The 14,019-nt window shown below is 48.1% G+C and overlaps 1 protein-coding gene across 1 annotated transcript in view; it reads right to left on the bottom strand.

Annotated features, from left to right (window-relative positions):
- The window catches only part of LOC115119801 (protein Shroom2-like), a 122,367-nt gene that overhangs the window by 53,786 nt on the left and 54,562 nt on the right, over positions 1-14,019 (bottom strand). The window contains 3 exon segments of the mRNA XM_065009376.1: positions 891-3,418; positions 3,421-3,560; positions 8,102-8,224. Of these exon segments, the coding sequence (XP_064865448.1) occupies positions 891-3,418; positions 3,421-3,560; positions 8,102-8,224 (2,791 nt within the window).

Genomic DNA, 14,019 nt, shown 5'->3' on the forward strand with positions numbered 1-14,019 from the left:
TGAGGATAGGATGCCAGTTTCTCACCTTGTCATAGAAGTCAGCGGAGGGTGAGGATAGGATGCCAGTTTCTCACCTTGTCATAGAAGTCAGTTGAGGATAGGATGCCAGTCTCACCTTGTCATAGAAGTCAGCGGAGGGTGAGGATAGGATGCCAGTTTCTCACCTTGTCATAGAAGTCAGCGGAGGGTGAGGATAGGATGCCAGTTTCTCACCTTGTCATAGAAGTCAGTGGAGGGTGAGGATAGGATGCCAGTATCTCACCTTGTCATAGAAGTCAGCGGAGGGTGAGGATAGGATGCCAGTTTCTCACCTTGTCATCAGAGGGTGAGGATAGGATGCCAGTTTCTCACCTTGTCATAGAAGTCAGCGGAGGGTGAGGATAGGATGCCAGTATCTCACCTTGTCATAGAAGTCAGTGGAGGGTGAGGATAGGATGCCAGTTTCTCACCTTGTCATAGAAGTCAGCGGAGGGTGAGGATAGGATGCCAGTTTCTCACCTTGTCATAGAAGTCAGCGGAGGGTGAGGATAGGATGCCAGTTTCTCACCTTGTCATAGAAGTCAGCGGAGGATGAGGATAGGATGCCAGTATCTCACCTTGTCAAAAAAGTCAGCGGACGGTGAGGATAGGATGCCAGTATCTCACCTTGTCATAGAAGTCAGTGGAGGGTGAGGATAGGATGCCAGTTTCTCACCTTGTCATAGAAGTCAGTGGAGGATGAGGATAGGATGCCAGTATCTCACCTTGTCATAGAAGTCAGTGGAGGGTGAGGATAGGATGCCAGTATCTCACCTTGTCATAGAAGTCAGTGGAGGGTGAGGATAGGATGCCAGTTTCTCACCTTGTCATAGAAGTCAGTGGAGGGTGAGGATAGGATGCCAGTATCTCACCTTGTCATAGAAGTCAGCGGAGGGTGAGGATCGGGACCTCTCGTGGACTGGGGCTGGTTTGGTCCTGTCATCTTTTCCAGGATCCAGGATGTTATCAGCAGAGTGGGAGCGTCCTGAGGCTCTGGTCTCAGCTGCTTTCTTCTGGGTGTTCCAGGTGGTCTCATACTCAGCAAAGGTCCCCAGTCTCTGCAGCTCCAGAAGGGCCTGCTGTCTGTGGTCCTGTCCCTGACACTCTCTCTGTTCCTTCCTGCTGCTGGACATGTCACAATCACCCCTGGCTATCTCTTTGCCCTCTCCACAGTCCTCTACAGGGCCTGGCAGGGCAGTTTTAGGGAGGGGTCTGGTGAAGGCAGGTCTGGGGGTGAAGCGTCGGTTCAGCAAGGAGTCTGCAGCCTTAGGGGGGGTCAGCTCCTCCTCCACCCCCACCTCATTGATTTTGTCTGGCTCAGAGAAACACCGGACCTTCTTCTCCGTGGTGAAACGCTTCCTGCTTCCAATACGGGTCACCTGACTCTGGGCAGAGCCAGACCTGGCTGGGAGGCCCTCAGAGAGGCTGGACAGGGGGTTAGAGTTGTCGCTCCTCCCCAGACCAGAGGAGGAGTAGTCCGGCAAGGACCCTGCCTCTGCCACAGGGAGCTCCAGAAGGACAGGCTCCAGGTCTCTCCTTCTAAAGGAGGTGGCCTTCAGCACGCGGGCCTGCGCCTCCTTCAGATGGTCCTTATAGGTGGAGGTGAAGGAGCCATCTGAAGAAGAGGTGGTGTCTTTGGGCCTCCAGACCTCTGGCACCTCATGGTTCTCCTCCGCCTCACAGGGTCCACTCAGGGAGGCAGCGCTCCGACTCTTCTGCAGCTGGGCACGTCTCATCTGGATCTCATTCCTCAGGGTGGTGGCGAACCGGTCAGTCCTGGTGCACTGGTTACTGGAGAGATCTACAGTCTCCACACTGGAACAGTCTCTGGGTACGAGGCCTGAGTTGCTGAGGCCGCTGGTGGTCTGAGGGCAGATCTGACTGTCTGGCAGCATCTCTTGACGGTGTATGGTGTCCTGCTGAAGAGGTTGTAGAGACTGTCTTCTCGGGGGGTAACTCATACAGTGGGGCTCTGCAGTCTGACTGTTGTTCCTCTTCAGGCTGGGCTGGCCTGTAGAGGACTCCAGTACAGCAGAGGGACAAACGGTAGCTGGCTGTTTGTGGCGGGAGCCGTCATCCTGTCTGTTGTATCCCTTACTGTCGTTGTTGAGGGGTGGAGGTGGCTGGTACTTAACCCCTGACCCCAGGGGAGTGAGTGACTTCTTATCTCCTCCACTCACTGCTCTCCTCCTTTCACCGCCACCCTCCACACCCTCCTCTCTACCCCCTCCACCCCTCCTTTCGTCAGTCTTGCCCAGCAGGGCCTGGGTGACCGGTTGACCAGGCTGTCTGGCCGTCACACAGTAGTACCGGCTGTCTCCAGTGCTGTCTGGGGTCTGGCTGTAGAGTTGGGTGTTCTGGGCATTGTAGTTGGTGGGGAGCTCCTGCATGCTGCTGTAGCAGATGCTGACGTTCTGCTGTTTGGGGACAGACCAAGTCCTGGGGTGGGAGTAGAGAGAGCTCTCATTACTGTACTGTCTCTGGTGGCAGGGCAAGTAGGTAGGGGGGAGCTGGCCCAGCCTGACATCACTACTGGACAGGGAGCAAAGCTTGTTACAGTTAACCTGGTTGGGATGACAGTTCTTTGGTGAAATGTAAGAAGGGACCATGTTGTTCTTGGAGGGTAAGTTGTGATGGCTACGCCGAGAGTCATTGGTGCATTGTGAGTTATCAGAGTTATCCATTCCTTTACCATGGGCCTTGGGCTGGGTGTGAGCACCGGGTCCCTCTGGACGGGCCTTGGGCTGCGTGTGAGCACCGGGTCCCTCTGGACAGGCTGTAACCAGAACATTCTCATGGGACTTCGTAGCAGCGAAACTGTCACTGCGTACGGGCGGTGGGGGAGGAGGAGAGGGATCGGAGGTCTTCTTCTTGTCAGGAACGTGCCAGACGGGACCGCAGCTAGCCCTAGTAGAGCTGGAGGAGTGGGAAGAACCTGACCGTGACTGCTCCGCTGTCCAGGGGCTGTCCCGGCCCATGTTGGCCCCATGTCCCCCAGCCAGTTGCAGATACCCTGGCCTCTCGTCCTGCCTGACCCTCTCACTACTCAGGCTATGTCTGCTGTTACTGGGCCGGTCCCCTGACGCCCACTGGTTCACCTCATACAGCATGTTCTCTGTGGAGGCAGCATTGCTCTTAGGGAGGGTGTGGTCTGGTGTCTTAGGGAGGGTGTGGTCTGGTGTCTTAGGGAGGGTGTGGTCTGGTGTCTTAGGGAGGGTGTGGTCTGGTGTCTTGGAGAGGGTGTGGTCTGGTGTCTTGGAGAGGGTGTGGTCTGGTGTCTTGGAGAGGGTGTAGTCTGGGGTACCAGAGTTGGTGGAAAAGGAGCTGTATGCCGAGTCCCTCTTGCCCCCTCCCAGGTGCTCCGTGCTGGTGTTGGACTTGACCGGGGAGAAGCGTCCTGGGGATTGGTGTCCAGGGGGTAGGGGTGGTGGGAGACGTCTAGACTGTCCATGCTGCCCAGAGAGCTGAACTGGTCTGATACTCGCCGTAGGTTAGTCTGGTTCTGGTCCCAGCAAGTCGAGGAGAGGTTGGTAGAGGAGAAGCTGGGGAGGAAAGAGGTGGAAGAGGGCTGTTTGACTACTTGGGAGGGGGCTGTTTGAGATACATAATGCATTGTCCTACATAATGCTATAGTCTAACACAGTACTTGGGGGACATGCTAGTAGAGGCCCATTGTCCTACATAATGCTATAGTCTAACACAGTACTTGGGGGCATGCTAGTAGAGGCCCATTGTCCTACATAATGCTATAGTCCAACACAGTACTTGGGGGTGGGATGGGGGGCATGCTAGTAGAGACCCATTGTCCTACATAATGCTATAGTCCAACACAGTACTTGGAGGGGGCATGCTAGTAGGGGCCCATTGTCCTACATAATGCTATAGTCTAACACAGTACTTGGGGGGGTGGAACAGGACATGCTAGTAGGGCCCATTGTCCTACATAATGCTATAGTCTAACACAGTACTTGGGGGAGGCATGCTAGTAGGGGCCCATTGTCCTACATAATGCTATAGTCTAACACAGTACTGGGGGGGGACATGCTAGTCGAGGCCCATTGTCCTACATACTGCTACAGTCTAACACAGTACTTGGGGGACATGCTAGTAGAGGCCCATTGTCCTACATAATGCTATAGTCTAACACAGTACTTGGGGGACATGCTAGTAGGGGCCCATTGTCCTACATAATGCTACAGTCTAACACAGTACTTGGGGGCATGCTAGTAGAGGCCCATTGTCCTACATAATGCTACAGTCTAACACAGTACTTGGGGGCATGCTAGTAGAGGCCCATTGTCCTACATAATGCTACAGTCTAACACAGTACTTGGGGGACATGGGGGGCATGCTAGTAGACTTGGCCCATTGTCCTACATAATGCTATAGTCTAACACAGTACTTGGGGGGGCATGCTAGTAGAGACCCATTGTCCTACATAATGCTATAGTCTAACACAGTACTTGGGGGACATGCTAGTAGAGGCCCATTGTCCTACATACTGCTATAGTCTAACACAGTACTTGGGGGGGACATGCTAGTAGAGACCCATTGTCCTACATAATGCTACAGTCTAACACAGTACTTGGGGGGGGGACATGCTAGTAGAGGCCCATTGTCCTACATACTGCTATAGTCTAACACAGTACTTGGGGGGGGGGCATGCTAGTAGAGACCCATTGTCCTACATAATGCTATAGTCTAACACAGTACTTGGGGGCATGCTAGTAGAGACCCATTGTCCTACATAATGCTACAGTCTAACACAGTACTTGGGGGGGACATGCTAGTAGAGACCCATTGTCCTACATAATGCTATAGTCTAACACAGTACTTGGGGGGGGCATGCTAGTAGAGACCCATTGTCCTACATAATGCTACAGTCTAACACAGTACTTGGGGGGACATGCTAGTAGAGGCCCATTGTCCTACATACTGCTATAGTCTAACACAGTACTTGGGGGGACATGCTACTAGAGGCCCATTGTCCTACATAATGCTACAGTCTAACACAGTACTTGGGGGACATGCTAGTAGAGGCCCATTGTCCTACATAATGCTACAGTCTAACACAGTACTTGGGGGGACATGCTAGTAGAGGCCCATTGTCCTACATACTGCTACAGTCTAACACAGTACTTGGGGGACATGCTAGTAGAGGCCCATTGTCCTACATAATGCTATAGTCTAACACAGTACTTGGGGGACATGCTAGTAGAGGCCCATTGTCCTACATAATGCTATAGTCTAACACAGTACTTGGGGGCATGCTAGTAGAGACCCATTGTCCTACATACTGCTATAGTCTAACACAGTACTTGGGGGACATTAGAGGCCCACTGTCCTAAGTACTGCTAGAATCAACACAGTACTTGGGGGAGGGGACATGCTGAAATTGTCCTACATACTGCTAGAGTCTAACACAGTACTTTTCACATTTAGAGGCCCATTGTCCTACATACTGCTACAGTCAACACAGTAGAGGCCCATTGTCCTACATACTGCTACAGTCTAACACAGTACTTGGGGGACATGCTAGTAGCCCATTGTCCTTTAAATTTTAAGTCTAACACAGTGGGGGCAAACGTTTTGGGTAGCCCATTGTCCACATAATGCATCCTAACACAATAAGTTGGATGAATTTCCTAGCATTCTGCTTCTGACAGAGCTGGGGGACATGAGTCAGGCCCATTGTAGGCCTTCTAATGCTATAGTTTTTCAGTTCTGCCCACATGCTAGTTTTGTCTATGGGATTGAAGTCTAACACAGGTGTTGGGATGGGACATGCTATAGAGGCCTTTGTCCTTAAGCAAGTCCACAGTACTTGGGGGATGTATGCTTGGGGTCATTGTCCATTTGCTAAGTCTAACACAGTACTTGGGGGACATGCTAGAGGCCCATTGTCTTGATAATGCTTTAATATAACACAGTACTTTTCCATGCTCATGATGCCATCTATATTGTGAAGTCTAACACAGTACTTGGGGGAGGGGACAAAGGCCCATTGTCCTACATATGCTGTCTAACACCTGGGGGACATGCTACGGTTTCACGGGAACCACAACCCAAATGGTGTTCTTCGGCTCGCAAACCTCCCTTTTTTCCCTCCAAACATAACAATGGTCATTATGGCCAAATAGTTCTATTTTTGTTTCATCAGACCAGAGGACATTTCTACAAAAAGTACAATCTCTGTCCCCATGTGCAGTTGCAACCCATAGTCTGGCTTTTTATGGCAGTTTTGGAGCAGTGGCTTCTTCCTTGCTGAGCGGCCTTTCAGGTCATGTCGATATAGGACTTGTTTTATTGTGGATATAGATACTTTTGTACCTGTTTCATCCAGCATCTTCACAAGGTCCTTTGCTGCTGTTCTGGGATTGATTTATATTTTTCACAGCAAAGTACGTTCATCTCTAGGATAAAGAACGCGTCTCCTTCCTGAGCGGTATGGCGGCTGTGTGGTCCCAAGGTGTTTATACTTGCGTGCTATTGTTTGTACAGATGAACGTGGTACCTTCAGGCGTTTGGAAATTGCTCCCAAGGATGAACCAGACTTGTGGAGGTCGACAATTTTTTGGAGGTCTTGGCTGATTTCTTTTGATTTTCCCATGATGTCAAGCAAAGAGGCACTGAGTTTGAACGTAGGCCTTGAAATACATCCACAGGTACACCTCCAATTGATTCAAATGGATGTCAATTAGCCTATCAGAAGATTCTAAAGCCATGACATCATTTTCTGGAATTTAAAGGCACAGTTAACTTAGTGTATGTAAACTTCTGACCCACTGGAATTGTGATACAGTGAATTATAAGTGAAATAATCTGTCTGTAAACAAGTGTTGAAAAAATGACTTGTGTCGTTCACAAAGTAGATGTCCTAACCGACTTGCCAAAACTATAGTTTAACAAGAAATGTGAGGAGTGGTTGAAAAACGAGTTTTAATGACTCCAACCTAACTGTATGTAAACTTCCAACCTAAACTGCAGATATATTTGTTAACCAGAAGAGCAACTTTGCTGAAAAAATAAAATAAAATGTGTCCCTCAAGTCCAATCGAATCTGGTCTAGGGTACGGGTATAGGTCTGGTTATCAGAGGGTCCATTCAGGTTCAGGTCTGATCGGGTCCACGTCCCCCTTTACTTTTTATTGTGTTCTTTAGGGTTCGGGTCTGATCGTCCTCTGTTCCATTTGGATCCAACTTTTTAGATCAGAGAAAACCTCTACATGCTAGCTCAACTGTCTACACAAACTGACAAGATTTTAGGCACACTCAGTATAATAACGATTAAAAAAGGTCCATAGTGCATTGAGGTACAGAATAACTACTGGTCTTATTTTGAAACAAATCTCTGAAGTTGCGGGCCAGTGGAAAGTATTCACAGTAAAACTCAGATCATGGAGCCTGAATAGAGCTTCCCGACCGTTCCCAACGGGCCCAGACATTCTACATCCGGGTAGAGCCCGTTTTATTTTTCAGGGCATTTTGATGCTGAGCCATTTGCTCGTGCAGCGCAGCGCAGTACAGTCATATCTGACTAAGATCATGTGGTGTTAGAAGTGCTTCAACCCTGTCAAATATAAAACAGGAGAGATTTTTTAACAGAAAATAATCAATGTTCCTAGAGTGATGAAAAGTAGCTAACTGCACTGTCATGGTCTTCATTGAGCAGAGGAGCCCAAGCGGAGCTGTTGCTATGGATACTCACAGACCCAGAGTAGCAATGAGCAAACTGCATGCAGAGCAAGCTGCGGGCAGGGAGCAAGTGACAGACAGAGGCAGCTAATAGATTTGCTAATGGAGCAAGTTATTTCTGATTTCGGTCTTAAATTTGGCACGCACAATCGGGGTGTAGGGTAGGGCCTGAATGTTGTGGGCAATGGGTAGGGCCTGAATGTTGTGGGCATGGGTAGGGTCTTAATGTTGTGGGCATGGGTAGGGTCTGAATGTTGTGGGCATGGGTAGGGTCTGAATGTTGTGGGCATGGGTAGGGTCTTAATGTTGTGGGCATGGGTAGGGCCTGAATGTTGTGGGCATGGGTAGGGCTCCAAGCCTGATGTCTTAGCGGGGAACACTGGGTTACCTTGCATCATATCCGGTCTGCCAGACTGGCGGGGGCGGAGACTGAGTTTTGTCAGTCTCTGATTGGCTCTCGTTGAACTTGGTGGCGTGCCAGGAGTGAGGCCTGCTTACGGCTTCATTCCTCCTAAAGATGTGAGTGAGAGAGATAAGCACTAGATTAGACCAAGTCCTCTTGGGAAGCAGAAATGAACAGGCCTCCATTACTGTGACTGGCTGATTGACTACACAACACAGAGTTACAGTAACACAACACAGAGTTACAGTAACACAACACAGAGTTACATTAACACAACACAGAGTTACAGTAACACAACACAGAGTTACAGTAACACAACACAGAGTTACATTAACACAACACAGAGTTACATTAACACAACACAGAGTTACAGTAACACATGACGCCATGACCACCAACAACGCAACTCCACAACAGGCAGTATTAACAACGCAACTCCACATCAGGCAGTATTGATGCAAAACCACAACTGGCATTATTGACGGCGACAACAGGCATTATTGATGGCGACAACAGGCATTATTGACGGCGACAACAGGCATTATTGATGGCGACAACAGGCATTATTGATGGCGACAACAGGCATTATTGACGGCGACAACAGGCATTATTGATGGCGACAACAGGCAGTATTGACGGTGACAACAGGCAGTATTGACGGTGACAACATCAGGCAGTATTGACGGCAACACAACAGGCAGTATTGACGGCGACAACAGGCAGTATTGACGGCGACAACAGGCAGTATTGACGGCGACACATCAGGCAGTATTGACGGCGACAACAGGCAGTATTGACGGCGACAACAGGCAGTATTGACGGCGACAACAGGCAGTATTGACGGTGACAACAGGCAGTATTGACGGTGACAACAGGCAGTATTGACGGCGACAACAGGCAGTATTGACGGCAACACATCAGGCAGTATTGACGGTGACAACAGGCATTATTGACGGTGACAACAGGCAGTATTGACGGTGACAACAGGCAGTATTGACGGTGACAACAGGCAGTATTGACGGTGACAACAGGCAGTATTGACGGCGACACATCAGGCAGTATTGACGGCGACACAACAGGCAGTATTGACGGTGACAACAGGCAGTATTGACGGCGACACATCAGGCAGTATTGACGGCGACAACAGGCAGTATTGACGGCAACACATCAGGCAGTATTGACGGTGACAACAGGCATTATTGACGGTGACAACAGGCAGTATTGACGGCAACACATCAGGCAGTATTGACGGCAACACATCAGGCAGTATTGACGGCAACACATCAGGCAGTATTGACGGCAACACAACAGGCAGTATTGACGGCGACACAACAGGCAGTATTGACGGCGACACAACAGGCAGTATTGACGGCGACACATCAGGCAGTATTGACGGCGACACAACAGGCAGTATTGACGGCGACACATCAGGCAGTATTGACGGCGACACAACAGGCAGTATTGACGGCAACACAACAGGCAGTATTGACGGGCAGTATTGACACAACAGGCAGTATTGACGGTGACAACAGGCGACACACATCAGGCAGTATTGCAGTATTGACGGCGACACATCAGGCAGTATTGACGGCAACACAACAGGCAGTATTGACGGCAACACATCAGGCAGTATTGACGGTGACACAACAGGCAGTAGTATTAAGACATGAGGGCAGTGTAGATGGGTTGATAATGTTTATGATAACCATGGAAACTCCTCAACATGAATGACAGATCAAGGTCTGACATGAATTTTACTTATAGTCAATAAATCTCATGATAAAAGCATTATCCATGACACTACTTGATGAAGGAAAGAAAATGTTCACTTATCATGAAACAAAATGGTGACTAATCATGGGTGATGTTGAACTAGGAAGAAACACAGATGGTTGGAATGATGATATTACCACACAGCAGAATAATGGCATTATGGGTAGAGGTCTGTGTGGATGACAACAAGCGGAGGAGGAAGGGGGATGGGTGCTATTGGCTAGCTAGCTAATGGAAGCATACCTCATGGAACTTCGTAATATCTTGTTGAGAAAGCTCCTGGCCACATGGACATCAGTCTCAGAGGGCATTTTTCCAGTAGCTACTAAATCCACCATTGTCATATTCCTGCCAACAGGGGAGGAGGAACACGGGCTGAAACGCTGAACCATGTAGGGCTCTATTTTAACAAACCTAACAAATGGTCAACCTAAGCACTGGAGGGACTACGCCTGGCACAATAACCGTATAATCGCGTAAACGACGATTACAGATTAAGACCGTCATGAAAATAAAATGTTTTGTTTGTTTGTGTCAAACGAACAGCTGACTGAAGACGAGATAGGACGGCCTTCTGTTACCGCAGTAACACTCTTTACAATGTGATTCAACTTTGTTCCTCCTTGCTTAAACAAACATGTTTTGGTTGCATAGCAACACCACCCTCCCTGCAGCAGTATATGCAGTCAGGAGGAGAAGAGAACATGTGCGTTTGTGTCCCAAATTAAAAATGTTTGCTGTTGGGATGGTCATTTGGCTGACCAATGTCCTGACATCCAGAATTCCATGACTGTCACATCACTTTTGTGATAGCAACTTCCTCCCCCTCAAAATCAGAACTCAACTCCAACTTTGGAGTGCGATAGAAATAGCATACAATTAGTTTTACTAAGACCGCTGCAGTGCATGGCCGCTGCAGTGCATGGGAAAGAACTATTTAAAGGCCCCCCGTTCACATACGAGAGAAACTTTTGCCGTTTTAAAGCTAATTTCCTGCAATTCTACACATTTTCCCCATGGGTCAGAGACAATTTTGCAGTTTAAACTTAAAAGTAGTGTCCTCCAGAGTGCTACAGCAGTCTAAGGCACTGCATCGCAGTGCTAGAAACGTCACTATGGAACCGGGTTCGATCCTCGGCTGTGTTGCAGCTGGCCTCGACCAGGAGACCTATGAGGCGTCGCACAATTGGCCCAACGTCGTCCGGGTTAGGCTGGCTGGGATGTCCTTGTCCCGTCGCGCTCTAGCGACTCCTTCTGACGGGCCTAGTGCATGCATGCTGACTGTCCTGTGTGAATTTAAGTATGCTCTCTCTAATTCTCTCTTTCTCTCTCTCTCGGAGGACCTGAGCCCTAGGACCATGCCTCAGGACTACGCCTCAGGACTACCTGGCATGATGACTCCTTGCTGTCCCCAGTCCACCTGGCCGTGCTGCTGCTCCAGTTTCAACTGTTCTGCCTGCGGCTATGGAATCCTGACCTGTTCAGAACCTCAGACTGGTGCAAAGTTTCACCGTCCAACAGGACAACGACCCTAAGCACACAGCCAAGACAACACAGGAATGGCTTTGGGACAAGTCTCTGAATGTCCTTGATTGGGGCGGCAGGGTAGCCTAGTGGTTAGAGCGTTGGGCTAGTAACCGAAAGGTTGCAAGTTCGAATCCCTGAGCTGACAAGGTACAAACCTAAGCTTGTTGCGTCATACCCAAGACTCAAAGATGCTTCAACAAAGTTGAGTAAAGGGTCTGAACACTCTTGAAAATGTGATGATTTTTTTCCATACATTTGCGAAAAAGTTAAAAAAAACTGTTTTTGAATTGTCATTAGGGGGTAGTGTGTACAGACTGGTGAGGGTAAAAAACTATTTAAATGCATTTTAGAATAAGTCTGTAGCGTAACAAAATGTGGAAATAGTCACGGGGTGTAAATACTTTCAGAATGCACCGTTTACTGGGCAGGAAGTCGAACATCATAACAGGCTGCTCTTGAGGAGGTTGGTGTCCATGCTGCTATAGCAGCAGTTGTACCAGAACTGGAGGGCAGAACTTCATTGAAAGAACAGCAAATAACTGCTTTGAAGGCTTTTCTCTGGGGAGAAGATGTTTTCGCTATTCTCCGACTGGATTCGGGCAAAAGCTTGATTTCCCAGCTAACTCCGCTGGTAGTCAAGAAAATGGGTCAGGTCGAGAAAACAATTCTCGTTGTTGTGTCACCGTTGGTGCCCCTCCATGGAGGACCAGATCAGAAAGGAAGCTGGGGATCATTGTTGTGTTACCGTTGGTGCCCCTCCATGGAGGACCAGATCAGAAAGGAAGCTGGGGATCATTGTTGTGTTACCGTTGGTGCCCCTCCATGGAGGACCAGATCAGAAAGGAAGCTGGGGATCATTGTTGTGTTACCGTTGGTGCCCCTCCATGGAGGACCAGATCAGAAAGGAAGCTGGGGATCATTGTTGTGTTACCGTTGGTGCCCCTCCATGGAGGACCAGATCAGAAAGGAAGCTGGGGATCATTGTTGTGTTACCGTGGTGCCCCTCCATGGAGGACCAGATCAGAAAGGAAGCTGGGGATCATTGTTGTGTCACCGTTGGTGCCCCTCCATGGAGGACCAGATCAGAAAGGAAGCTGGGGATCATTGTTGTGTTACCGTTGGTGCCCCTCCATGGAGGACCAGATCAGAAAGGAAGCTGGGGATCATTGTTGTGTTACCGTTGGTGCCCCTCCATGGAGGACCAGATCAGAAAGGAAGCTGGGGATCATTGCTATGCAGCTCGGTGTAAATAATGACGGGGACATCTTCCGTGGACGTTGCCAGGATGTTTTCGGTCTTGGTTGCTCAACGACAAGTGGCAGAATATGCTGTAGTAGTGCAGAAGTAAAAATGAAATGCTTGCAAATGTCCAAAATATCTGAGAACCTCTTATTCTCGAAAACAATGAGACGATAACTTTACAAATTGGTATTCCATGTAATTATACTGAACAAAAGTATAAACAACATGTCAAGTGTTGGTCCCATATTTCATGAGCTGAAATAAAAGATCCCAGAAAATGCACAAAAGGTTATTTCTCTCAAATGTTGTGCAAAAATGTGTTTACATCCCTGTTAGTGAGCATTTCTCCTTTGCCTAGATAATCCATCCACCTGACAGTTGTGGCATATCAAGAAACCGATTAAAAAGCATAATTTCACAGGTGCACCTTGTGCTGGTGACAATTAAATGCCACTCTAAATTGTGCAGTTGTCACACAACACAAAGCCAGAGATGTCTCAAGTTTTGAGGGAGTGTACAATTTTGTTATTTCACCTTTATTTAACCAGGTAGGCCAGTTGAGAACAAGTTCTCATTTACAACTGCGACCTGGCCAAGATAAAGCAAAGCAGTGCGACACAAACAACAGTTACACATGGGATTAACAAACATACAGTCAATAACACAATTGAAAAATCTGTATACAATGTGTGCAAATGTAGTAAGATTAGGGAGGTAAGACAATAAAAAGGCCATAGTGGCGAAATAATTACAATTTAGCAAATTAACACTGGAGTGATAGATGTGCAGATGATGATGGGCAGTAGAGATACTGGGGTGCAAAAGAGCAAAAATAAATCTCAAGGCCATCAGACTGTTAAACAGCCACCACTAACATTGAGCGGCTGCTGCCAACACACTGACTCAACTCCAGCCACTTTAATAATGGGAATTGATCGGAAATTATGTAAAATATATCACTAGCCACTTTAAACAATGCTACCTAATATAATGTTTACATACCCTACATTATTCATCTCATATGTATACGTATATACTGTACTCTATATCATCTACTGCATCCTTATGTAATACATGTATCACTAGCCACTTTAACTATGCCACTTTGTTTACATACTTATCTCATATGTATATACTGAACTCAATACCATCTACTGTATCTTGCCTATGCTGCTCTGTACCATCACTCACTCATATATCCTTATGTACATATTCTTATCCCCTTACACTGTGTATAAGACAGTAGTTTTGGAATTGTTAGCTAGATTACTCGTTGGTTATTACTGCATTGTCGGAACTAGAAGCACAAGCATTTTGCTACACTCGCATTAACATCTGCTAACCATGTGTATGTGACAAAT

This window comes from Oncorhynchus nerka, linkage group LG24 (genome assembly GCF_034236695.1).
Source record: "Oncorhynchus nerka isolate Pitt River linkage group LG24, Oner_Uvic_2.0, whole genome shotgun sequence".
NCBI classification, from domain to species: domain Eukaryota; kingdom Metazoa; phylum Chordata; class Actinopteri; order Salmoniformes; family Salmonidae; genus Oncorhynchus; species Oncorhynchus nerka.